At 47.7% G+C, this 27,676-nt stretch overlaps 1 protein-coding gene across 17 annotated transcripts in view; it reads right to left on the bottom strand.

Moving 5' to 3' along the window:
- Positions 1-27,676, bottom strand: part of CLASP1 (cytoplasmic linker associated protein 1) — a 400,778-nt gene that overhangs the window by 178,920 nt on the left and 194,182 nt on the right. For 10 of the 17 annotated variants that reach the window (XM_060262864.1, XM_060262857.1, XM_060262852.1 and 7 more), the window contains exons 16-18: positions 16,282-16,449; positions 14,722-14,771; positions 9,855-10,025 (exon numbers count right to left, since the gene is read on the bottom strand). In XM_060262864.1, coding sequence (XP_060118847.1) covers positions 9,855-10,025; positions 14,722-14,771; positions 16,282-16,449 — 389 coding nt within the window. Of the gene's footprint in view, positions 1-7,872; positions 7,897-9,854; positions 10,026-12,107; positions 12,162-14,721; positions 14,772-16,281; positions 16,450-27,676 lie in introns of all 17 variants that reach the window. The other 7 variants (XM_060262863.1, XM_060262856.1, XM_060262861.1 and 4 more) reach the window with 2 other exon arrangements.

Raw genomic sequence — 27,676 nt, forward strand, 5'->3', positions numbered from 1 at the left:
GATTCTTGCCAAAACGGTTTTTGCTCAACTGAAGTCAAAGGATATTTTAAAGAGCATGAAAAATGTCAGAGGAGACAATGATCAACAAGTGCAAACCAACTGCTTCAGAAATTTAAAAGGGATACATCCTATTTACACAAAGACTTGCTTGCTGTATATTGGTTTATTAGTTCCAGGTGAATGACCCAGAAGGAGGGAGTTGACGAAGTGCATGAACACGAAACCATCTGGAACCAGTAGACGAGTTCTCCCTTTTTTTCTCCACTCCAACTGTTGAACAGACCTGTCTGGTTGGACAAGTTGTCTGCATCCCCGCATACAGACCCCAGCAGAGATGGAAGAGTTCCCAGGTTTGCAGCAGCACGGAGCTTCTATTTCATTTACGTGACTGAGCAGCCACCGGACTATAACACTGGATCTTTGTTTTTACGTACAGACCATTCAGGTTAGAACTCCAAAGGGGCCTGTTGAAGTCTGTCACTGCAGTTTGGGGACAGTTTCTCTTTGCACAAGTATCCACAGGAGCCATGGTGGCTTCATAGAAGTAAATTAACATTGTGCAGGTGTGATTTTCATTGTAAATCTAACCTATTATTGTCTGTGAGATTATGAACCAATATTGATAGTAGAGAGTTTACTGTAAGAGACTATACAACAGTTGGATACCATAAATGAGACTAATTACACAGTTTGGAAAGTCAATCATTTTATTGGCTTACAGACAAAGTATCATTGCTATTTGGATGATGGGATGGTTGCTCTGAAAATTAGTATTAATAGGGCAATATCATCCCTTCTTTACAAATGAGGTGACACATTAGTGAGATAAAAGGCTCCAACACCAAAACATACTAATGTGTAAGTATAAATATATATAGCAGTTGCTCACCAAAAAGCCCGTTTGGGTCTAAAGCTTTAGGCTACAGCCCTAAATATATATGTGCTCAGCTTATTTGATATAAATGAATGTTGTTTCCAAGCCTGTGCTTTTTACATTTTAAGTGTGATGTCCCCACGGACAAATTCAGGTAAAACGTGGAAATGGCATTCTAAAAATATAGGATTCTGACCTTTGAGATCAGCACTTCAACTGCAGTAATTACAGTAGGTGTTACTGTAAACTCCTATCCTGCAGACCATATTACGCTGTTTAGAAAGTAACTGACCTGTAGTTACCTCTTAACATTTTAAAATATGTCAGCTGGCATTCTTCCATAAAATAACCTAAATCAGAAATCCAGCAAAAAGTTTCTAGAACCGATTTTCATGACCAGTAAAACAATGCAACATGGTGAGTTTTTCTATCACAAAAATTGGGAATGATCTCAGCTCACCTTTCTGCAACCCAGGGCTTTTTTTTGAGCAGGAACACACAGGAACGCAGTTCCGGCTGACTTGGTGTCAGAGGGTGTGGCCTAATATGCAAATGAGTTTCTACAGGGCTTTTTCTACAAAAAAACCCCTGTGCAAAACAGTGCCCTAATATGCAAATGAGTTCCTGCTGGCTTTTCCCACAAAAAAAGCCCTGCCCCAACCTAATCAACATCTTTGTAAGCCACAAAATTAAAAGTCAATAAGCACAAAAATTCAATGGTTTAAACAAGATTTAGTTCAACCATGATTAGATAAAAGGAATACACAGAGAGACACAGTAAAGCCAGTTTTATTATTTGTGTAAATTGCATGTGAATGTCTCACTTCTTGCAGAGAGAGCCTGATAAATCACAGATAACAGGCTGTCCGGTGGTTGGGAAGAACTGCTTGCCACATGTGGCAGTCAGAGTGACAGAATTATAAGACTGCTGGATCTGGGAAGCCCTGGTTCAAATCCTCAGTCCACTATGTAAGCCTGCTTGGTAACCTTGAGCCAGTCACACACAGACGTCTTAACCTACCTCATGGGGTTGTTGTGAGGATAAAATGAAGGAGAAGAATGCAATCTGCTTTAGATTTGCACTCGGGAGAAAGGCAGGTTATAACTAAAGTAACTAAATGAATTCTTGTTGCTCTAACATTGGTCCCTTTGAGCATACTGAGATTGGTGCCATTGTTGCAAATTAGTGAGGATATTATGCTGAACATTGTGAGAATTTACTCCAACTATAAACTGTAAAACTGTTCCAGCAGCCCTTTAAAGTAGATTTGATACCACTTACCTATTTTGTGCCCTGGATCTAACAGTTGTAATGAGAAGACATATACAAAATATGCATGGCGGAGTCTAGGCAGCTAAGCAAATTATCATTTCTAGACTTGCTGAGATGAAAGAAAACTATGAATCTGAGCTGAGTCAGAAAGCGGGGCTCCAAGGAAAGAACAAGGAAGGGGAAGGCGGCACCCTTATGCATGTTTCGTCCATTTTACTCCACAATTAGTGTGCATGACGGGGAGGGGGGGGGGGTTAAATTTGAATCTCTCTGCATTCTGGAGAGAACGTTTGAGGTGCCTTTTGTATGGAATTTATTAACATGGGCCTGAGTTTCTGTCTGGCCTGAACTAATGCTAATAGAGTTTTGCAGTACAGACAATAGGGTTGCCAAGTCCAATTCAAGAAATATCTGGGGACTTTGGGGGTGGAGCCAGGAGACTTTGGGGGTGGAGCCAGGAGACATTGGGGCAGAGCCAGGAACAAGAGTGTGACAAGCATAATTGAACTCCAAGGGAGTTCTGACCATCACATTTAAAGGAACAGCACACCTTTTTAAATGTCTTCCTTCCATAGGAAATAATGAAGGATAGGGGCACCTTCTTTTGGGGCTCATAGAATTGGACCCCCTGGTCCAATCATTTTGAAACTTGGGGGGTACTTTGGGGAGAGGCACTAGATACTATACTGAAAATTTGGTGCCTCTTCCTCAAAAAACAGCTCCCCCAGAGCCCCCGAAACCTCCAGATCGATTCCCCATTATACCCTATGAGAATCGATCTCCACATAGGGAATGAAGCGCTCAGCAGACGTTTCCCTCCCCCCCACACACACACAAACCCCATTTCTGGCGACTCTGAAGCAACGGATTGGCCTCTCTACTCACGAGTTGCTGCCAACTTCTTCAAAGTAACACAGACACACCATCCCAAGAGGAAGCCTTTCAATCGAAGACTGAAGCCTCCAAAGGCACGTGGTCCTCTGGGGACAGGGCTTCCCCCCGCTGGCCAGCTGACTGGGGGCGGGAAGGAGCCCGAGAAAGCGGAAGAACCCCCGATGGGACCCAGGGATTGGCAAGCCTAACAGACAATGTAAAAGCATTGTAAGCTAGGGCTGATTTTCCTTGAGAATCTGGTTTTCCTATGGAAAACTAGAACAGTATATTATACTAATATATTCTTCTAAGACTATCATTTCCTTCCCCAGCACCTGTAGTCTCCACAATGCATTTCTGATGGGTGAAAGTCTGTAAGTACATGTCCTCCCGATAATGCTTGCTGATACAGGGGTCACAGCTATGCTCTGTACTTCTCACGCACTCAAAATAAAGTCAAAACAATCAGTTATCTGCTGAAGACTTCTAGATTCTCAGAATGATCCTTGATAGGGTATCCCTGATGCTCTATTTATCACATAACATCCTCTCTTATCTATGGTATGAGTTCGGAGTAAAATTGTACTAGAGATTTGCTTCTGCTAAAATTGTGTTGGCCTGACATCAGACATTGTGCTTGAACCTATGAATCCAGAGAGTATAAATTATTAAAGATTTATCTCATCTGGGATGGCAATCAACCGCTCTTTGTGAAACTATGGTGACCAGTCCAGAACATTGTATATTTCTGAACCTCTTAGGTTCATACACATGTACTATGTCAACTATGGGTGTTTATGAAATATTGTTTATATGCTGAATATTGAAATGTTATATTTCCTGTCTTAAAGATTTATAATTGATGAAGTGCTTTCTGTCCTAAGAGCTTATAATGGAATAAATTAGTTTTGTTTTAGTATCATTATTTCTCTTTACTAAATTCAGCCCCTTGCCAGTCCCCACCCAACCAATAAAAGAACTTAAAGGAACTGGGGGTCCCAAGAATAGTCCTGGGCTCCAAAATCCCACAACATCTTTGCAACAGGCTGCAGTAGAAGCCAGTACCCATTCACTCTCTCCCACCAACATCCATTGTTTTCACTTACTAATACTGAAAATTAGGAAGTTATCACAGGAAATGTATATCCACTGTATCTAAATTTACGTTCTTATTGCTAAAGTAGCATCTACAAGTCATTCCATATCTAAACAAAATGCTGAATCCTTAAGAAAAGTGTGTTATGAAAGAAAACAAGAAGGTCAGTATTATTGATTAATATTGTAATAATGAAAAACAAACCATTTCAACAATATTAATACTACATTATAGTATAGACCTGTCCCGGCCAGGCCCGGCTGGCCCTATCCTTCACCACCAACCCCGCCCCCCCTCCCCCCGGGGCCCTCCACTCACCAAAATGTCGGCACTGCCAGCCGAAGACGTCAGGGGGCCCAGAGACTCCCAGAATGGGGGGCAGGTGATGCCGGGCATGGCAACAAGTCTAGGCAGTCCGTGAGGCTGCCACACCCTGTGCCGCCAACCTCTGGGAAGCCCCACAAGCGCTGGCACACCCCAGCAGCCTTTAGGAAGGGCCACCACCTGCTGCAACTTCTCCCCTCACAGCCAAGAGCCGTGGCAGGCCCACAGAAGACGCAGCCCTGCCCCAGCCTGGCCGGGAGGTGGGTGGAGGGGTGGGGACAGAGAGGGACTAGAAAGGATAAAGGGAGGGAAGGCAGCAATGGAGAGGGTCAATGATGAGAGAGGTGGAGCTGACTACAGGGAAGGGGCTGTGCAGAGAGAGAGCAAGACAAGCCACACCAGCCATTGGAAGCCAGGTGAGCTTAACCTGGTCCCTCACCTGATCTGAGGCCCCCTTGCTGCCATAAGGGAGGCTTCCCCCCCCCCAGGGAAGCAAGGCAACGGCCGCCAGAAGGGTAGGGGCGGAAGAGAAAGTTGGGCGCCACAAGACCTGAAAATCAAATGTATAGGTCTCCCTACCACCAGTTTTAAGTTATAGCCCCAAAATAATGTAGAACAGAATTTAATACAAATTTTCTGTCCAACCTTAACACCAAAGACACCAAGAGCAAAACCAATACAATGGAACACTTCTTTGAAAACCCTATGGAGTCGTCATAGGTTGACTACAACTTGATGACACTTTCCAACACCACTACAGATGTGTGTTCCTGATTTTCAGGGGAACTGGTTTAACACTTAAACAGAAATACACTGTAGCTCCTTCTGGCAACACAGAGGAGTCATCTCTCCAGTTATGATTTTGCAGCAGGACTCTTCTGTAAAACAACTATTGGTTTTGCTGTATTTTATGAGTTTTGCCATACGTGTACATTACATATATGCATGCCTCTGCTTTTTACTATTACCATCCGGAAACAGAATGGAAAAAACAGAACACTTTTTTCCTAACAAAACTTTTCCATTCCGATTCCATCTGCATTCTTCCTTAGGTCTATCAGTACCATTCTCTGAAAATACACAGAACTATTAATTTAGATGGGATAGTGCACTCTAAAATATATGCCCTGTGCTTCAGAAGAAGAGCATCTAAAACTGGGCTAGGATTTCCTTTTAGTAGGCAGCTCTTTTTGTTTTCTGTTTGGGAACTGCTAAGACTTCTGTTGTACTCATAAATCACAAATCAGCACAATTTATGCATGAGAAAGGCCTGGAATTTTTGGTCTCACATGCTCCTTCCCTTCTCCCATCTTGCATTTCCTCCCACATATCACACAGAAATTGCAGACTTTCTAATTTAGAAAGTCTTCAATCTGTCCACAGTTGAATGTGATATTAGGATCCAGGTGTTCTAAATGCATTAGGGTTTGTTTCCTGCCAACAAGCCAGAATTCCTAACCAGATTTGTCAAGTATTCTAGTCTGTGAACATAAAGCAAATAAAAATGCTGGAGTTTGCAGCACTGGAAAGGTAAGAGGGGAAAAGAGAAAGTATGGTCTTACACCGAAACAAGGGGATACAAATAGGGTTGCCAAGTCCATTCCCCGAAATATCTGGGGACTTTGGGGGTGGAGCCAGGAGACTTTGGGGGTGGAGCCAGGAGACACTGGGGTGGAGCTAGGGGGAGGGGGGAAACGGCTCCAAGGAGCGCGGCGAGCCGCACTGTCCACCGCCGCCCCCCCATCCACCGCCGCCCCCCCAGCCGCTCCTCCGAGACGGGCCCAGGCTGAGCCCATCCTGGAGGAGCAGCCACGGCGAAGCGCAGTGGCGCCTCACCCCCGCCCCCAGGCAAAACCAGAGAAGGGGAGGGGAGGGCGGAGGCAGGCCAGGAGCGCGGCGAGCCACGAGTCCGGGCCCTAGAAGGACCCAGACTCGCGGCCCGCCACACCCCCGGTCCGCTCCCACCCCCCCACCCCAGAGGCAGAGCGGGCGATGCTGCCAAGCCGCCCCCCCCGCCGCTCCTCCGAGATGGGTCCAGGCTGAGCCCATCCCGGAGGAGCAGCCACGGCGAAGCACAGCCGCGCAGCAGCGCTGCCCACCCCGCCCCCAGGCAAAACCAGGGGAGGGGAGGGTGGAGGCAGGCGAGGAGCGCGGTGAGCCGCGAGTCCGGGCCCTAGTAGGACCCAGACTCGCGGCCCTCCACGCCCCCGACCCCCACCCCCCACCCCACCCCAGAGGCAGAGCGGGCGACGCTGCTGCGTCGCTGCCCCCCCACCCCAGCCGCTCCTCCGAGACGGGCCCAGCCTGAGCCCATCTCGGAGGAGCAGCCACGGTGAGCTGAGAAAAGGCGGCAGCGGCACCGCCTCCCCCTCTTCCCCCGCTTCCGTTTTGTTGAGGAGTGGGGGAAGATGGTGGAAATCCTGGGGGCCCCCGCCAGGGCGGGAGGGTTGGGAAGCCTAGATACAAACAAGCCATGGGCAGTGCACACCTTCTTTCCACTTGTGCACCTATTCTCCCAAGACCCTGCTATCCAGCAGTAGCATAACCACACTTCTAAACATATTTTGACAACCCAGATAAAGTCAGAAGTGTCATAGAGAATTTAAGAGTGTAATGAATCTCATGATAACAAAGACATATAATACTGAAATGGGGTAAACAGGATGGAGAGAATTTATGTATAAGCAAACAGGGGGAGGACACACAAGGCCTACTTCTAATGCTGAAATTCAGGTCACATCTTGGCCTGAGAAAACAGGAACAGTAAAGATGTTGGAACTGAAGCAATGTGGGATTAATAATGTTACTGCTAGTGAACTATTAATAAAATCCAAGAACTGGAGGGTGCTTGGGGAAGGAATTGGAACATATTTTAACTTTAAAAAATCCCTTTCTTAGCAAGAGAAAATGGAGCAGTAGTTTTAAGCAAAACTATGCATAACTGGTTCCAAAAATGTCATTTTCCCTATATGATAGCTAGCCACTAACTTCACTGGGACTCGAGGACAGCACTTTATTTGAACTGCACACTAAACATTTAAATATATTCTTTCAAAATATGACCAAGGTTCATAGACCTGATTTTGCAGCTGCAAAAAACAGCTAGTCATCCTTTGCTTTATGTATGAATTTCAACAAAACAAAGCTCATATTATAACGTTCGAACATGCAATGAAATTCATAAAAGGTCCAACGCTGCTGACAAAACTATTTCGAAACAGATGTTCTATGAAATACTAAAGCCTTACAAGGGTGAGCTAAGAAACACTGTGAAGGGTGCCCAACTGTATCAAAATGAGTAAGAGGAAAACACCATGCAGAAATTCATGCAAAAGGCACGAGTGAACACAGATGAAAACCGGGGACTACTTGGTGATAACAGAGACCTGGTTAAAGCTGGAGACAAACCTCAGTGACACAGAGACTGCTTACCATCAGGTTTACTGGTAGTACCATCTTTAAGCAAATTTAGAAAATAAGGAGAGGGATAATAGGGAACAGTTAGTAGTATCAGCAGAAGTGGGCAATGTTAATTTACCCGTATTTGCCGGCGTATAAGACGACTGGGCGTATAAGACGACGCCCCAACATTTCCACTCAAAATATAGAGTTTGTTATATACTCGCCGTATAAGACTACCCCCTCTTCCGCACACCATACGGTGTAAGCCCTGTCTCTCAATATGGTACAGCGCGACCGCAGCGCCTCCGGCCCGCCCCTGCATCTCCCTGTGACCGGCACTAGTGCGCAAGTGCGAGCTCTGCGTAGAAAAGGGGCGGGCCGGAGCGCCGCTGCTTCCCGCTGAGCAGAACAGGCCGGTCACGCCGAAAAGGCTGGCACCCATGTCTCGCTGCTGATGCTCGCCGCAGCCACGCTGATGACCCATGCGATACTGGACGGTATGTAGAATGAGGTGGGCGGGCATCGGGAGACCACTATGGGCACCGGGCGAGCATCGGAAGGCCACTATGGGCAGCTATGTCTATCCCAACTGAAGTGCACCCAGCGTATAAGACGACCCCCCCCCCCACTTGGAGGCATGTTTTTCAGGGCAAAAAAGTCGTCTTATACGCCAGCAAATACGGTAGCGATAGAAACAAACAAAAAAATCAGCTGAACTGAGGAAATAAAAGTTAGTTAAAGAAAAGTGTTATTTCTGAACACCCAAAGCCAAAATTATAAAACATGTGTGGCTACTGCCGAAGATACCCCCACCCTCACCCTTTAGTTATTTATGTCATCTTGTGGCCTTAACCCAACTTCCTTTCTTTTGTCAGAACAACACTGCTCCTTGCAGTAAAGATTATGGAAACAGTAATACCACATGCTGCTATGTAAAGAAACAAGCACATCAGGCAATGAATGCATTATAATGTGTTTGATCAACTCTAACACATCTTGCATGATCTCACAGAGAATGCTGCATGAGTCGTCTATGGCTCTGGAGGAGATGTAAATGACTATTAAATTAGCTGCTTGTGCATCAATGCAGAAGGGAAGAAGAGGGGACCAAGGTCTTCTAACTAAAGTACATGTTCTGCCATTCTGCAGGGTATGCAGAACCCCTCGCTCTGCATAATCGCAGAGTCATCCGCATGATGTGAATGTGCAGAAGAAGCACCTGCGCGCATGCCCCCTCTGCATGTTATGGAAATGTTAGGAAAGCAGTGTCGCTGATCATGGGGAGGGGACATATGCACAGACATTGCCTCTGTGACTTTGAACCCTGCAGACAACTCTGCAACTTTGTAGATGTAGGGGCAGTATATTTCTGCCTGCTCTCTCTCTCTCTCACACATTTTGTGAGGGTGAACATGCAGACAGGCCATCCAGACAGAGCTAATATCTGTACTGTACCCCTCCAAGCCCAGTGTTTTCTGTAATTTTTCCTCTCAAACGTGCAGAATTGGGACAGTCGCTGCAGATATTTCACATGGCTGAAAAATGTGCTAGTAGATACCAGGGTATGATAGTGCTTCACACTTGTGCCCCGTACTGACTTTGTGATCTTCACATTGTTATTTTCACCACACTATTAATCTACCAAATACTTACAAAAAATTGACAAAAAATTCTGATAACTCAGTCAAGTTTCACAGCTAGAATGGTGAAGGTGCTCATATCCCCATTTATCCGTCTTCTGTATTCTTGTGGTGATCCCAAGGTTTAAGAGCAAAAGGAGAGGGAACTTATTTTACCAGACTAATTCCCACTGCTAAGTTACACATTTCTAAAGAATTCAAACACCTATATATCAGAAGTAACAAAATATTTCCAACTTTGTATCTACTATTTTTTTTGTCATACAACCTTTGTTCATCACTTTTCACAATTTGGAATTGTTTGGTGCAGAAGCCTCACCGGGGAGAAAAACCCTCCATTTTCCTCAAAGCCATCCACAAAATGAGATTTACCTAGTGATGCGTAGGAGCCCGGAGGCAGGGTTGCAGCAGAGCTAAAGGGGGCATCTGATCCAGAAGAGGTTATTTTAGATTTGGCACTGGCTGCTGCATTCACATCGATGTCGCTACAGGAACGTTGCAGAGACCCTGAAGTCGACACTGATTTTGCACTTACAGTCGAAGCTTTGAAAAAGGAAAGAAATCCAAAATGAAACAGAGGATTCTGGAAACTGTCTCTGAAAGGTCTTTAACATTCCAGTCAGGTAGATCAGGAGCAAAAAGAACCACCTCCTTCTTCTATGCCACCCTTCAAACAATGACAGGGCACATGGGCTTCCAAAATTCACTGTCAAATTATGGCAAGGAGTTATATTGATAATGGTTGACAGGACAAATGCATTTAGACTAGAAATTATATCCATAATATAATAAAACCAAACTTCAAAATGGATGGATCTTGCAATGAAATTAAAAACCCAGACATAATTATTTATATTTACTGCTTTATATATACATTGTAAAGCCACAAGGTTGAAAGGCAGCTAAGAAATGTTTTAAATATATATTTATTTTTATGGAAACCCAAAGCCTGAGCTCTAACATCATCATAATCTATCAACAACCTTGATATTATAGAGAATTAAACATTAAAACTATATTTGTAGCTGATTCTTCATGTAAAAGCAGTATCTAATCTGAAGGTTTCTTCTTAGTGTCTGCTCATACACACTCCTCCCCTTTCCTACTTAGCCAAATAAGGATTTCCTTTTCCTCTTCAAGAATACATACACTCCTGCGGTGCTTTCAAGTGGGATCCGCCAATATAACGAGGGATGGACACAAAACAAAACACAACGTAATATTTGTTATGATTTTTGCCCTTTTCATGGTTCATGAACCAAAATTCATGACTGGTCTACTGTCGAAATTTCATAAACTTCCAAAGCAGTTCATTGCAGTCTGCGGACAGAGCAGAAAGCACGGGTTTAAAGAAACTCTGAGTCCCTTTAAACAAGGGTGTCGAACTCATTTGTTAGGAGGGCCAAATCCAACTTAAATGAGACCTTGTCGGGCCGAGCCATGTGTATACCTATTTAAGATTAAGTAGCAGAGATATAAACTCTATAAAGAACATAAACAAACACAATTAAAGATTTTTTAAAAGCTTAAAATAAAACATGCTTAAAACATTAGCGTTCGTTGGTCTTAAAGGTGCTTTCTTTGTATTTCTCCCATGGAATCCAAGGACCTGGGCAAAGGAAGCTCTGGCTCTTTCCTTTCTTCCCCAGGGGAGCAGGAGGGAGAGGAGCCTCAGCAAACAGAACGAAGAGAGGCTTGGCTCCGTAGCTCTGCTGTGCGATTGAGAGAGCCTGGCAAAGCAAGCTATTTTTCTCCCCCCCCCCTCCTCCCCAAGGAAGGAACCTCAGCCAACGGAGAAAATAGAGGCTTTGCTCCTTAGAACTCCTGTGCGATTGAGTAAGCCTTACAAAGCAAGCTGTAATGCAGAAGGAAGCAAACAGAACGAAGAGAGGCTTGGCTCCATAGCTCTGCTGTGCGATTGAGAGAGCTTGGCAAAGCAAGCTATTTTTCTCCCCCCGCCCCTCCTCCCCAAGGAAGGAGCCTCAGCCAACGGAGAAAATAGAGGCTTTGCTCCTTAGAACTCCTGTGCGATTGAGCAAGCCTTACAAAGCAAGCTGTAATGCAGAAGGAAGCAAGAGAGAGGGGGAAGGAAGCAGATGACAACCAGTAGCTCCAGGGCCTGATAGGAGCCCTCTGGAGGCCTGATTTGGCCCCTGAGCTGCATGCTTGACATCCCTGCTTTAAACTCTTCTTTCTGTTCCCCCCAAAAGCCACAAAAACAGCTGAGCAGCAGAGAGCAGCATGCTCACCACTGCTCAGTTGTGGGCTGGCTTATGTGGTCCCTTTAAATATTAAAGGGACTGCACAAGACAGTGCAAAAAACAGTTGAATGGTAGGAAGCATTTTTTTCAGTTTTCTGCAAACCCTGTTGAAAGGGACTGTGCACCATGAACCACTTTGGTTCATCAACTAACTTTCCGGTTCAGTTTGGCCACGAATCACATATTTCTGGTTTGTGCCCATCCCAACATACAAGCCTGTTGTGTAGGCCACCTGTGTGATATGAAAACAAATGCTTCCGTTGCCTTGAGCTACGGTTTTAGACACATGAGGAATCCAGTCTTCCTTTCTGCTCTTCCCTGAGCCATTCTGACTCTATTTTGCATAAAATATAGGTTCGCCTACCTCCACTCAACCCTTTATTTTGATCTAACTCACACTGTTGTTCTGATGTAGCTTCTGTGAGAAGAAAAGTTAAAGGGTATGTTAGTGCCGTCTTTTATATTGCTGCTATAGCTTATTATCGCTATCACTTGCAAAGCTATTACGTCTGCCATTCATCAGAACAAAACACGGTCTGAACTAAAATACAATAGCTGGGTTGTGCAGTAGCCCAGACTAAAGTATGTTAAAAATCAACAGTCTACACACTGAAGTCTCCAGTAATTCTATCGGAAATTTTTCTATTTGCTCATTTGTAAATCTGAATGAACTATCTACATATTGAATTAGGGGGGGGGGGAATAAATCAAAATTGTACTTTTCAATATTTCTAATTGCTATTTTCTTTACTATCCTTGCTGTAACTAACTGAAATGAATATATATTTGCAGCTGATTCTCATCTGGCCATATATATATATGGAGTTAATATTCCTGTATCTTTGTTGCTTTGGCACCTTGCTGCTTGGCAAGGATTCACAATGGAGAGAGAGAGGAGGAATAGAACACTTTCCCTATGAAGAAAGGTTGAAACGCTTGGGACTCTTTAGCTTGGAGAAACGTCGACTGCAGGGTGACATGATAGAGGTTTACAAGATAATGCATGGGATGGAGAAAGTAGAGAAAGAAGTCCTTTTCTCCCTTTCTCACAATACAAGAACTCGTGGGCATTTGATGAAATTGCTGAGCAGACAGGTTAAAACGGATAAAAGGAAGTACTTCTTCAACCAAAGGGTGATTAACATGTGGAATTCACTGCAACAGGAGGTGGTGGCGGCCACAAGCATAGACACCTTCAAGAGGGGTTTAGATAAAAATATGGAGTAGAGGTCCATCAGTGGCTATTAGCCACAGTGTGTGTGTGTGTGTGTGTGTGTGTGTGTGTATAAATTTTTGCCACTGTGTGACACAGAGTGTTGGACTGGATGGGCCACTGGCCTGATCCAACATGGCTTCTCTTATGTTCTTATGTGACAGAGTGTTGGACTGGATGGGCCACTGGCCTGATCCAACATGGCTTCTCTTATGTTCTTATGTGACACAGAGTGTTGGACTGGATGGGCCATTGGCCTGATCCAACACGGCTTCTCTTATGTTCTTATGTGACACAGAGTGTTGGACTGGATGGGCCATTGGCCTGATCCAACATGGCTTCCCTTATGTTCTTATGTGACACAGAGTGTTGGACTGGATGGGCCATTGGCCTGATCCAACATGGCTTCTCTTATGTTCTTATGTGACACAGAGTGTTGGACTGGATGGGCCATTGGCCTGATCCAACATGGCTTCCCTTATGTTCTTATGTGACACAGAGTGTTGGACTGGATGGGCCATTGGCCTGATCCAACATGGCTTCTCTTATGTTCTTATGTGACACAGAGTGTTCGAATGGATGGGCCACTGGCCTGATCCAACATGGCTTCTCTTATGTTCTTATGAGACAACAGTGCCCAGCATGGAAACCTTCCTGTCTCCCCTCCCATCACTGCCAGTGATCCAGCAGGGGCCATCAGGGGCTAAGAACCTCTTTGCTGGCCCTCTTGCTCTCTATGATAACATTTTCCATGTGTACTCGGATGCAGCCCGCTGGATGCATCAGAGAGAGCATTCTAATCACAAACACAAGGGATGAATAAGATTTTCAGCTACCATTAACAAGTGGCTGTTGTACAAGTATATGAAGTCTCTGCAGCTGCACGTCATTTTCATTTGTATCAGAGATCTGCACAAAGTTATTGATTTTATCCAAAGTACTAGAGAATCTATCGCTATCCCCCACATATACTTGCTGGCTGACAATTACAGAATACGGGATCCAAAAGAATCTTACAAAGATGGATGAAAGAAGGAATGGCTGCCACAACTAATCACATTGTAGTGGTTTACTAAGGCATAGGTAAGGCAATTTAGAAAACAGGTCTCTCTTATAATACAAAAGGCCTAATAAACATTTTTGTTGCAAAAGTAGCATAATGTTAACCATTATTTCCCTTAAGGGACAGGGCAGTGTTTCAGTGGCAGAGCATCTGCTTGGGAAGCAGAAGGTCTCAGGTACAATCCCTGGCATCTCCAAAAAAGGGTCCAGGCAAAAAAGGTGCGAAAAACCTCAGCTTGAGACCCTGGAGAGCAGGGGAGGGATGGTGGCTCAGTGGCAGAGCATCTGCTTGGGAAGCAGAAGGTCCCAGGTTCAATCCCCGGCATCTCCAACTGAAAGGGTCCAGGCAAAAAGGTGTGAAAATCCTCAGCTTGAGACCCTGGAGAGCAGGGGAGGGATGGTGGCTCAGTGGCAGAGCATCTGCTTGGGAAGCAGAAGGTCCCAGGTTCAATCCCCGGCATCTCCAATTGAAAGGGTCCAGGCAAAAAGGTGTGAAAATCCTCAGCTTGAGACCCTGGAGAGCCGCTGCCAGTCTGAGTAGACAATACTGACTTTGATGGACCGAGGGTCTGATTCAGTATAAGGCAGCTTCATATGTTCATATATGTTCATCACTATAATAAGAATCACAATCATTTGAAAAAGTTGTGCTCAAGCATTTTCCCCAAGCAGATTTCTTTAGCACAGTTAACCCCTTTCTTACCTCGTGAAGTAGTACCTCCGGTTGGACTTCTTTTGGCAGAAAGTGGACGGCTAGGACAGTATAGAAAGGCACAGTTTAATAACAGACTTAGTTTGGTCAGTAAATTACGGCAGCTGCAAAAAAGAGCATCACAGTTTAGAAACTTCCTTTTTCTTCATTTATAATAGGTCAGACAGCCTGCCTGTTCCAAAGATTTAAGAAACTGAAGAATACTGAAGGTAAACATTCCCACCACCACCACCACCTAAATGAGATTTGAACATATCAATTCAGTATAAGCACAAAATACGTTCCACGATTTATGACAAACCTTTGCTTTTTAGCACTAGTTTCAACTTTTACAGGAAATCAGAATTTTGCATGCTGAGTGTTTGACAATACCAGTGATTCTAAAACCAAGCTAAATCCTTCGTTATATGCAAGGCTAGGATGTTAAGGAAGGAAACAGAAAGGACTTAGAAGGCAGGAGTAGAAGCAATTTACAGAAGAAGAAGAAGAAGAAGAAGAAGAAGAAGAAGAAGAAGAAGAAGAAGAAGAAGAAGAAGAAGAAGAAGAAGAAGAAGAAGAAGAAGAAGAAGAAGAAGAAGAAGAAGAAGAAGAAGAAGAAGAAGAAGAAGAAGAAGAAGAAGAAGAAGAAGAAGAAGAAGAAGAAGAAGAAGAAGAAGAAGAAGAAGAAGAAGAAGATGATGATGATATTGGATTTATATCCCGCCCTCCACTCCGAAGAGTCTCAGAGCGGCTCACAATCTCCTTTATCTTCCTCCCCCACAACAGACACCCTGTGAGGTAGATGATGATAATGGATTTATATCCCGCCCTCCACTCCGAAGAGTGTCAGAGTGGCTCACAATCTCCTTTACCTTCCTCCCCCACAACAGACACCCTGTGAGGTAGATGAAGATATTGGATTTATATCCCGCCCTCCACTCCGAAGAGTCTCACAGCAGTTCACAATCTCCTTTCCCTTCCTCCCCCACAACAGACACCCTGTGAGGAAGATGAAGATATTGGATTTATATCCTGCTCTCCACTCCGAAGAGTCTCAGAGCGGCTCACAATCTCCTTTACCTTCCTCCCCCACAACAGACACCCTGTGAGGTAGATGAAGATATTGGATTTATATCCCGCCCTCCACTCCGAAGAGTCTCAGAGCGGCTCACAATCTCCTTTCCCTTCCTCCCCCACAACAGACACCCTGTGAGGTAGATGAAGATATTGGATTTATATCCCGCCCTCCACTCCGAAGAGTCTCAGAGCGGCTCACAATCTCCTTTACCTTCCTCCCCCACAACAGACACCCTGTGAGGTGGATGGGGCTGGAGAGGGCTCTCACAGCAGCTGCCCTTTCAAGGACAACCTCTGCCAGAGCTATGGCTGACCCAAGGCCATGCCAGCAGGTGCAAGTGGAGGAGTGGGGAATCAAACCCGGTTCTCCCAGATAAGAGTCCGCACACTTAACCATTACACCAAACTGGCTCTCCAGTTTTTGAATAGAATGTATTCAAAAAACAAAAAAACAGCTCATATTTTGTTATGGAGCGAATGTACATAAGGGCTTACTTGAGACTCTCCTGGGAGCTAGAAGAGGAACGATCTGATTGGGGCAAGGACACTATGCTATCAGAATTCTTCAAGTGAGACTGCAGCGCCTTCTGGTAAGAAGATTCCAATGAATTATACAAATGTTCTGCTTCTCGACCAAAATGGTTGTGGAAGCCCCAGTAACACCTGAAAATAAAATGTCAAGAAAACATTAAAGAATGTATGAGTCCAGGGGTCCCCCAACTTTTTAAAGCCTGTGAGCACCTTTGGAATTATGACAACGGGTTGTGGGCAAAGCCACAGAACAGCTGCTGCAGGAGACGAGAGACCCAAAATGGCTACTGAAGCTTACCTTCAGTCAGACCATGAAGATCCAGCTGCTGCCAAAGCACCATAAATAAAAATCTGCAGAGGCAATCAAATCTGCAATGCTCAATCAGAAGCCTCGCTGGGCAAAACCCCCATCCGGCACCGTTCACTTCCTAACAACACTTGGACACAAGAAGAAGTGTTGGCAGGCACCAAGGTCCCAGGAGTACTATGTCGAGGACTCCTGTATTAGTCAACCTATCAATCATCTTAGGCACGAAGACTAGTCCTCCATTTCTGGCCAAACAACAGCGAAAATCAAGATACGTAAACCAAATGAGAATAAACGCAAATATCTACTTAATTTTAAATAAATTATTTTTGCTTCCATCATTTTTCAGAAGACAGGTGCTTGACAGAGAAAACTGGAGGTGGTTCTAACTCAGAAGTGTCAACCATATGTCCTGGGGGGGGGGGGGGCAGAACCATCCAGTCCTGCGCTCTCACCCAGCCTGCAAGCACTGGTGTGAGAGGGGAAAGGTAGGAGGGTGCTTAGGGAGGGGGAAGCAGGTGCACCCAGTGAGATATGCATGGTCGAAGCTGTCAGGAAATAGAAAGGAAATTGCTAGGGGTCGGGACAATGAGGCTGAGGTAAAATAGTGGGGGGGGGGGGATGGCAGTGAAGGTGGAGAAAGAGGAGGTGTGGTGTTTTTTCCCCTCTGCCTCCTCTGACCGCAGCGCAGCAAAAATTGGTGAAGCTACTAATGGCAGGGCAAAGCTGAGTGGCTGGTGCTGCCACTGCTGGGCCAAATGCTGACCGTGAGGGGGGCTGGTGAGAGGAGGCACACAAAACAGTAGTTTGCAAACAAAGGGACAGGGTCAGCAGGGGGAGAGGAGGAGGAGGGCCAGCACATCGGTTGGGAGGCAACTGGGCTTTCTTGTGTGTGCCGACATAACATTGGCAGGTCCCCCCATCTACCAGCAGGGGGTGGAGGTTAGGGTTGCCAGCTTCAGGTTGGGGAACCTCTGGAAATTTGGGTGTGAAACTGGGGAGGACATTGCTGATGAAATTGCTGAGCAGACAGGTTAAAACGGATAAAAGGAAGTACTTCTTCACCCAAAGGGTGATTAACATGTGGAATTCACTGCCACAAGAGGTGGTGGCGGCCACAAGCATAGCCACCTTCAAGAGGGGTTTAGATAAAAATATGGAGCACAGGTCCATCAGTGGCTATTAGCCACAGTGTGTGTGTATATATAAAAAATTTTGCCACTGTGTGACACAGAGTGTTGGACTGGATGGGCCGTTGGCCTGATCCAACACGGCTTCTCTTATGTTCCTATGACCTCAGTGGGGTAAAATGCCATGGAGTCCACCCCTCCAAAACATCCATTTTCGCCAGGGGAACTGATCTCTCTAGTATGGAAATAACCTGTAATTCCAGAAAATCCCCTGCTCCCACTTGGAGGCTGGCATCCCTAGCCGCTCTGAGGGGAAAGATGCCCCAACCTCAGAAGTGAAAAGAGAAACTGCTGTTGTCACCACGTTTGAACAGTCATGGAGCAAGGAGACAGAATGAGTTTCAGAGAGAGTGGGAGACAGCAACCTCCCTTCTTGCCCACCCCTGTTCTGGGCCCATAAAGGAAAAAGGGTCATGGGAAGACAAAATACAACCCTTGGATGTTTTGGAAACAGACTCTCCATCAAGCCTTCCCCTCAGCCCCACTGCTTCTGTGAGAAATGCAGGAGGGATAAGATCTAACAGTGGTGGGGATTTGGGAGGACCAGTTTCAGACTCCCTGTTCCCAAGCCAGGGTCTTCACATCTGGGTCACTCATGGCTAGTCGCTCAACCTCAACCACCTCACAGGGTTGGGGAGGATGGGGCAGTGGAGATGGAAGTCCAGTGTGCCTCGTCAAGATCCTCAGAAGCAGGAGGGGGGGGGGAAGAGAGGGAACAAAGAGTGGGAGATGGATCATAGCCATGTTCAGCTGCTGAGGCTGGATTTACTGGGGGGGGGGGCGGTGCACTGAAAAACTATTGCGAGGAAGATTACTTGTCTCCTAAAGGTGCTACATATGTAAAAAGTAACTAATTTGACAGATGAAGAAAGCTGTTTGATCATGGAATCAGCAGGCCATCTCCAAGTGATAGGGGGTCCCTGCCGTTGTGTGAGCAGCAAAGGCAAAATTTCTTGTTCAGTCCAGTCACAAAGAAATCTACATGTGGTTTCCCACAGGAGTTGAAGGCTGAGTCCAGGTAAATATTGTTCAGCTTCCATTTGTGTAGAATGGCTCCCCCACAACTGAGATAATTCACCTGGGTGCTGAGGTCCCCTGCAAGGTGGGTTGCCACAAGCATTATTCCATGTTGAGATCGATGGCAAGATTGCACAGGCTTCTGGACACTGTAGCCCCCACCCCACCCCAATCTGCTTATGTAGCTGAGGGCAGTGGTGTTGTCTGTCGGAACTGCTGCAACCTTGCCTTGGAGAAAAGGAAGAAAAGACTGTAGAGCAAATTTGATGGCAAGGAGTTCCAGGAAATTTATGTGGTGGGGACTGTGTGCAGCCTCCCATATCGAACCCACTGACATGCCATGGAGGTAAGCTCCCCAACCCATGAGGAGAGAGGCATCTGTTGTCAGGGTTTCTATGGGTACTGGATGTTGAAACAGAGTTCCCTCTGGAAAGTTGGAGTCCTGATCCCACCAGAGGAGGGAGGAGAGGCTGTGTTGAGGTACCGTGAGAACCTTAAGTTGCAAATGCCAAAGTGGACTAAAGTGACTTAGGAACCACAGTTGGAGGGGTCTCATTTGTAACTTGGCAAATGTAATTACCAATGTGGTGGCTGCTATGAGATCTAACAGACATTGTATACTGAGAGCCATCACAGATTGCATAGACGTGATCTTCTGTACCAGAGATCAGAGTATCGTGGCCCGAGAGGACAGGAGAAACGCTCTGGTCACAATGGCGTCGAGAATGGCTCCTATGAATTGTATCTTTTGCACTGGTGAAAGACTGAATTTCTTGAAATTCACACACAGACCAATTGGGCCAGTAGATTCAGTGTGGTTTGAATGTCAACTGGACTTCTGAGTTGGCCACCAGTAACCCGTCATCTATGTATGGGAACAAAACTATGAATGTATGGCAAAGGTGTGCTGCAACCACTACCATGGTTTTGGTTAATACCCTTGAGGCAGTAGATATCCCAAATGGGAGAGCTGTGTATTGGAAGTTGGCTACCCCTATAGTGACTCTGAGGTAGCATCTGTGGGTCGGGCCATATGCTTTGATGGAAGTATGCATCTTGGAGGTCGATGGTGGCCATCCAGCAACCCTTGGAGAGAAGAGGTAGTATGTGAGCTAGGGTTGTCATGCGAAACTTCTTTGGTGTGATGAAGGCGTTGAGGGCTCTGAGGTCCATGATGGGTCTATCTTGGGCACCATGAAGTAACAGGAATAGAATCTGTGACCCAGCTGATCTGTCGGTACAGGTTCTATGGCACCCCTTGGCCAAAAGAGAGTGTACTTCTTCTTGCAGTACCTGTGATGGTGGAGTGATTATGACCCAGCTGATCTGTCGGTACAGGTTCTATGGCACCCCTTGGCCAAAAGAGAGTGTACTTCTTCTTGCAGTGCCTGTGATGGTGGAGTGATTATGACCCAGCTGATCTGTTGGTACAGGTTCTATGGCACCCCTTGGCCAAAAGAGAGTGTACTTCTTCTTGCAGTGCCTGTGATGGTGGAGTGATTATGACCCAGCTGATCTGTCGGTACAGGTTCTATGGCACCCCTTGGCCAAAAGAGAGTGTACTTCTTCTTGCAGTGCCTGTGATGGTGGAGTGATTATGACCCAGCTGATCTGTCGGTACAGGTTCTATGGCACCCCTTAGCCAAAAGAGAGTGTACTTCTTCTTGCAGTGCCTGTGATGGTGGAGTGATTATGACCCAGCTGATCTGTCGGTACAGGTTCTATGGCACCCCTTGGCCAAAAGAGAGTGTACTTCTTCTTGCAGTGCCTGTGATGGTGGAGTGATTATGACCCAAGAATCAAGAGGAAAATGGTAAATTCGATCGTAAACCCCTTGGCTATAATCAAGAGTGCCCAGTTGTCCATGGTGATACACTGCCATGAAGGGGGACAGTCTGGTGGACCAACTGCTAGTGAGTCAAAGACTTTGCTTAGGAGTTTTGGAGTTCTTGGACCAAGATTTAGCCCAGGGGCTGATTTATAGGCATTGGATATGGAAGCACTCAGGTTCCTAGATGCCTTCAGACTTTTATCAATGTCTTGCAATACTGTATCCATGTTGGAGTGGAATAATCTCATCTTATCGAATGAAAGGTCTTCCATGATGCTCTTTGTATTGGGAATTAGTGAGGCCAAACAGAACCAGGAGTGTCTCCTGAGTGCAATGACTGATGTTAGTATCTTAGCAAAGGTATCCAAGGTTATGTTTGGGCATGTTTGGCTACAGTCATGCCTTCTCATTGAATTTTCTTGAGTTTGACCTTGATGTCTTCAGGAAGAATAGGAAGGAGATTGGAGATCTGTTCCCACAATGCATACTGGTAACTGCTGAAACAAGCTAGATAGTTAGCATTTTTTATTCCAAGGGAGTAAAATTTCCTCCCAAAGGCATCGAGTTTCTTATCCTCCTTGTCAATAGGGATTAAGGAAACATGTTTTCCCTTAGATGATGGTATTACTGCCAAAGAGTTAAGCTTTGGGTGGCAAAACAGGAATTCAGCGCTGGATTCCTGGACCTTGTACATATGGTCCAGGTGGTGTGAAGAAACAGCTGTGGAAACTGGCTTCTCCCATGTTGGCCATTTGGACAAGAGTGGTAGTCATCATTGGCAAGGCTATAGCAGTGGAGGTGTCCTTTTGAACAATATCAATGATAAGGTCAGTCACTTCTGGTTGAGGTTGGACAAATGTCAGTCACAAGGTAGCTGCCATCCATTCGATGAAATCTCCATAGGATTCGAGGTCTTCAGAGGGTGATATTGGGACATTCTCAGTGACTGGAGTTGAGGGTTTAGGATCGGTTGATAAAGAATCCACTGGTTCAGAGTCTGAGTCCACATCTGAAGAGCTAGGTGCATCTTTTGGTTCTGAGCAACCCAATTCCAAAGAGGCTGAGGCAATTGCTTTGTCTTTGGCACCAATGGTTTGTCAATACACTTCTGTTTAGGAGAACGAGGTTTGGGAGACCATGGATGAGTCGAGATTGTTGAGGGCCGTTCCCATTCCTGAGGTTAAGGAGGCAGCCAAGGTATTGCCATTGTCTTTGATCCCAATGAGGCATCGGGGATCCCAATGAGGCATCGGGGACAGGGATGGCAAGCGATAGACAGTTCAATTGTCCAGTATCAGTGGTACAGTTGGTATGGATCCAGTCTAGGCACCGTGGGTAGTTCAGGAAGGCAGTGAGGAGGACTGGGATCAACTGTGACACATTTTGGTGTACTTCTCTTGCTGGCTGATGCCAAATTGGAGTTGTCCCTACTGTGTTGGGTAAGGCCAATGTGGTCTGTATCGACAGCAGCGGTGTCTGTCACATTCCCTGAATGCCTCAGCCCATGAGTAGGTTTCAATAAGATCTTGAGAGGTACTGACGCCAAGAAAATTGGGTCCAGAGGAAGGGTAGTGGGTATCACTGTAAGAACCACTGAGCCGCATAAGAGTGGGGCCTAATAAGAGTGGTGAGGGGAGAACCCAGGGAACAGAACTTAAGAGTTTCTAACTATGCTAACTATACAGTAACTAGAACTATCTAAATAACAAAGGAAAATCTTTTTTTTTTTAGGAACAAGGGAGAAAGACAGGTTGCTTACCTGTAACTGTGGATCTTCGAGTGGTCATCTGTGCATTCACACTCATGGGATAGTGCGCCTGCGCCGATCCCCGAATCGGTAACTGAAAAAGCCCGGGATTTTTTCGCGCTCGGCGCCAGTGAGCATGCGCACGCGACCCACTGCGCATGCCCACCAGCGCCCGCGCAACAATCCCGCCAGTTCCTTCCTGACCGCCGAGAGCCTCTTGCTGGAAGGAGACCGTCAGCAGCGGGGAAGGAGGGCGGGTAGTGTGAATGCACAGATGACCACTCGAAGATCCACAGTTACAGGTAAGCAACCTGTCTATCTTCTTCGTGGTCTCTGTGCTTCACACTCATGGGAGATTAGCAAGCAAGCATACCTGGAGGTGGGAAGACGGTCAGCCCGAAGAAACAGCTTGTAGCACCACAGCTCCCAACCGAGTCCTCTGCTGAGCATGCACGTCCAGCGCGTAGTGCTTCATGAAGGCATGCGGAGAAGACCAGGTCGCCGCCTTGCAGACATCAGACAGGGACACGCCCTTCAGGAATGCCACCGACGTGGCCATCGCCCTTGTGGAGTGTCCACGAACAGGTCCAGGTAAAGGCTTCTTAGCCAACAAATAACAAAGTTTGATCGTCTCAGTGAGCCACTTGGAAAGTCTTTGAGACGAAATCTTGGACCCTAACTTGGGGGCAGAGTAGGAGACAAAAAGCTGATTGTCCTTACGAAACCCCCGTGAACGATTCAAATAAAACGGGAGGGCACGCTTAACATCCAACGCATGCAGCCTGCGTTCCTCATCCGAGGAAGGGTTAGGGAAAAAAGTGGGCAGCCAGACTTCTAAGTCAAGGTGAAACTGGGAAACCACTTTCGGGAGGAATGTAATGTCCGGAGCCAAAGAAACCCCAGCCTCCCGAAAGGCAAGGTATGGGTAGTCACACCTCATTGCCATGAGCTCCCCCGCACGACGTGCTGAAGTGATGGCAACCAAAAATGCAGTCTTCCAAGACAAAAGTTGCAGGGAACACGTTGCCATAGGTTCAAAAGGACGGCGAGTCAACTTGTCCAGAACCAAAGTCAAGTCCCACAACTGTGGAGGGGATCTAGAAGGGGGATGGAGGCGAAACAGCCCCTTCATGAATCTTTTTGACTGCGGGTGAGCAAAAACGGTGTAACCCTCAACCGAATCATGGAAAGCAGAAATAGCTGCTAGGTAGACCTTGATGGAGGAGAACACCAGTCCCTCGTCCACCAAAGACAAAAGAAACTCAAAGATTGCCGACAGCCCGACCGAGGCGGGCGGCAGCGGGGAGTCAGCCACAAATTTGCTAAACTTCTTCCACTTCCTCTCATAAGAGGCGCGGGTGGAAGGTTTCCTGCTGCTTTGGAGCACCTGCTGGACCCTAGAGGAGAAGTCTAGAGGTCGATGAACCACGCTGTCAGTTTCAGGTGAGGCACGTTGTGATGGAGCACGTGCCCGCCCTGGGCCGACAACAGGTCCGGTTCTGCCGGGAACTGGTAAAAGGTCCCCCTCGACTGCTGGAGCAGAATCGAGAACCAGCTCTGACGGGGCCACCACGGAGTCACTAGGATGCAGCGTGGCTTCTCCTGCACTAGCTGGTGAACCACCCTCGTCAGCAAAGGTAAGGGCGGGAACATGTACAGGAACCAGCCCTCCCACCGAAGTAGGAGTCCGTCTCCCAAGGACGCCGGATCCGCACCTCCCCTTGCACAGAACAAGGGGCACTTCTTGTTCTGCGCTGTGGCAAAAACATCCAACTGCGGGTAGCCCCAAAGTTGGAACACTGGCTCTAGGAACCTCCAATGCAGTTCCCATTCGTGTGGGGAGGCTCCCCCCCTGCTGAGAGAGTCCGCCTGTATGTTGAGGACCCCCGGCAGATGTGTGGCCTTTACAAAAATGTCCCACTGGAGGCACTCCTCCCAGAGGTCTATCGCCAGCGAGCATAGCCTGCGAGACACCGTCCCCCCCTGTCTGTTTATATAGCACAGGGCAGTGGTGTTGTCCGTAAGCAATGCCACAGTCTTTCCCGCTAACAGTGGGCGGAAAGATCGAAGGGCGAAGTGAACCGCCAGCAGTTCTAGATAGTTTATATGGCACCGGCTCAGTTTTGGTGTCCACTTGCCTCCCACACATAGATCTTCCAGATGAGCTCCCCACCCCCACATGGAAGCATCGGTAGCGATGGTCACTGTAGGGTTCGGCAGATGAAAAGGAGCCCCTTGGCAGATGTTGCTCTCTACTCCCCACCATTGCAGTGAGCGGAGAGTCCCCAGTGGAATGGTGAACCTCTTTCGAGGTGAGTCTCTGAGAGGTCGAAAATGGCACAAGAACCATAACTGTAGGCCTCTCATGTGCAGTCTTGCGAAGCGTAGCACGCTTGTCGTCGCAGCCATCAACCCCAGCATCCGCTGGAGCTGCTGGGCTGTGCCCCACTGCCGTCTTCGAAGAAGCTGTACCAGATCGATGATGTCCTTCGCTCTCTGCGAAGGAAGAAATGCTCGATGCTGCTGTGTGTCCAATAGAGCCCCTATGAACTGGACCGTCCTTGAAGGAGTGAGATGGGACTTCTCCAGGTTGATCTGCAGCCCCAGGGTGCCGAGAAGGCGCAGAGTGGTAGCAATGTGTGTTGTTAGACTCTCCCTCGACCTCGCCACAAGAAGCCAGTCGTCGATGTATGGGAAGACGACGACTCCCTGCAGGCGAAGATGGGCAGCCACCACGCTCATCAGCTTCGTGAACACCCGAGGGGCAGTAGACAGTCCAAACGGCAGGGCCCTGAATTGGAAATGCCGAGCACCCACTGCAAACCTTAGGAAACGCCTGAACGCAGGATGAATGCTGACATGAAAATAGGCATCCTTGAGATCCAGGGTCGCCATCCAGTCCCCTTGATTGATGAGGGGCAGGATTGTTTGCAGCGTGGCCATTCTGAACTTCTGGTACCGAATAAAATTGTTCAGACTCCGAAGGTCCATGATAGGCCTCAGGCCCCCGTCCCGTTTGGGGACCAGGAAGTAGCGGGAGTAAAAACCTCCTGTCCTGGCCTCCAATGGAACTTCCTCTATGGCTTGTTTCTGTAGGAGGTTGTTCACCTCCGCCAGCAGAGGTGGGGAAGGGGGAGTGGTAACTACCACGGACTGGTCTGGGGTCTGAATAAATTCTATTATGTAGCCCTCTTTCACGATGGATAGAGCCCACCTGTCTGTGGAGATCAACTCCCAGGCAGGCAGGAAAGGGCGTAGACGGATGGAGGAGTCGACAGTGGGAGCGATGACGCGTGCCAGCGGGAAGTCAAACCCCCTGCTTCTGTGGCCGGGCCCCTTTAGACTTATTAGAAGGCTGGCCCCCGTAACGGTTTCTGCCGTTACCGGAGTAGGATGGTCGTTCGGGCTGTTGAGAACGAGGACGCCACTGCTCCGGGGAGAACTTTTGGTACGGTTTTTTGGACCAGGGTTTGGACCATTGCTTGGATTTAGGGGACTTGGAGGACGACTGGACACCCAAGTTCCTAGACGTCTTGACACTCTTGTCAAACTCTTGCAGCGCCGTGTCAGTTGTGGTGCTGAAAAGTCCATCACCCTCAAAGGGTAAGTCTTCAATAAAGGTCTTGGTGTCCTGATGAAGTGCCGTTGACCTGAGCCAGGAGTGCCGGCGGATGCAAACTGCCGAAGTAATAGCCTTGGCTGAAGCCTCAACCATATGTTTCGCCGCGGCCAGCTGCTGTCTGGCCACAACGAGGCCTTCCTTCTGCAATTTCATTGCCGCCGTCTTCTTGTCCTCGCTTAAAGAGGAGAGGAAGGGGGAGAGCTGTTCCCACACTGCATACTGATATCTGGCCATGCATGCAGCGTAGTTGGCCACCTTAATGCCGAGTGCCCCCGCTGAATAGACCTTGCGGCCCATTACGTCGATCTTCCTGCCCTCCTTGTCCTGCGGGGAGGAATGCACCTTCCTGGCCTTCGATGAGGATGAGACCACCACCGAGTTCGGACGCGGGTGGGTAAATAAGAATTCGGCCCCTGCCTCCTGGACCCTGTACATATGGTCCAGCCGTTTGGAAGAGACCGGTGTCGAAGAAGGCTTCTTCCAAGGTTCCTTGATGGCCCGAAGGATCACCTTGGTGACCGGCAGGGCCACTGCAGTGGACGTGTTCCGTTGCATGATGTCAAACACGTTGTCATCCACTACAGGCTCCGGCTGAGTCACAGGCAGTTTGAGAGTAGCAGCAATTCGCCTCACGAGGTCTCCGTAAGACTTAAGATCCTCCGACGGCGAAATCGGGAGATCTTCTGCCGTTTGGGGACCCGGTGAGGGTTCCAACTCCTGCTCTTCAGTTTCCGACTCCGACGAAGAGGAGTCTCGCTGGGTAGAGTGCTCCGAGAGCATCGGGGTCGACTCTCGAGGTGGAAGCTGAGTCAGCGGTGGTCTTAGCGGGGTCTCGATCGGAACCAGCTGACGGTCTGGGGGAACCGAAACCGATGCCGACGCCTTCCGGGATCGATGCGAAACCCTCGACATCGAAGAAAACTCCGACGCTTGCTCCCAGTCCGGATACTCGTCGGGGTACCAACGAACGGATTCATATCTGGAGTAGGGAGGCTGCCACCTGCGCTGTTCCCATGGTGGTATCGGGAAGCGCTGGAGAACGGGAAATCGCTCTCGCCTCTGTCGGGGCTTGAACGGCGGGTCTATGACCGGTGCCGAAGCATCCACCTCCGACACCGAATCACTGATCGACCGCCGACGGGAGCCGGAAGATGAGGACCGTTGTGTGAGGTCGATCTCAGGCTCGTGCTCCAACGCCGACAGCCGACGGACTGATGGGCTCCGAATCGGAGAGACCCGCGCCGACTTTGACGGTTTTGTCGAAGTCGATGCATCGCCCGACGGGGAAGGAGTGCGGGGTCGCTTGCGCTTCTCCTTCGACTTCGCCTTTTTAGGAGCTCGGGTCCCCGAGTCCTCTCGGCGTTTCTCAGCGGGCGTACTCGAGCCCTCGTGGGAACGGTTTGTAGCGCCACGCTCCTCCGGCAGATCCAAAGTCAATATCGGAGCGGCATCGGCCGATGCGAGCTCCTGTGCCGGGGTGTCGGTCGACTTCGGTGCCGATGACTCCATCGGTCGATGAGGCCGAAGCGCCGATTCAGTCAGTGCTGCCGATAATCGAGCCGCGCGGTTCTTTCTAGTCTGTTTAGAGAACCGAAGGCAATGCGGACACGACTCTACCCTGTGCGTTTCTCCAAGGCACAGCAGG

This window comes from Heteronotia binoei, chromosome 21, assembly GCF_032191835.1.
Source record: "Heteronotia binoei isolate CCM8104 ecotype False Entrance Well chromosome 21, APGP_CSIRO_Hbin_v1, whole genome shotgun sequence".
Lineage (NCBI taxonomy): Eukaryota > Metazoa > Chordata > Lepidosauria > Squamata > Gekkonidae > Heteronotia > Heteronotia binoei.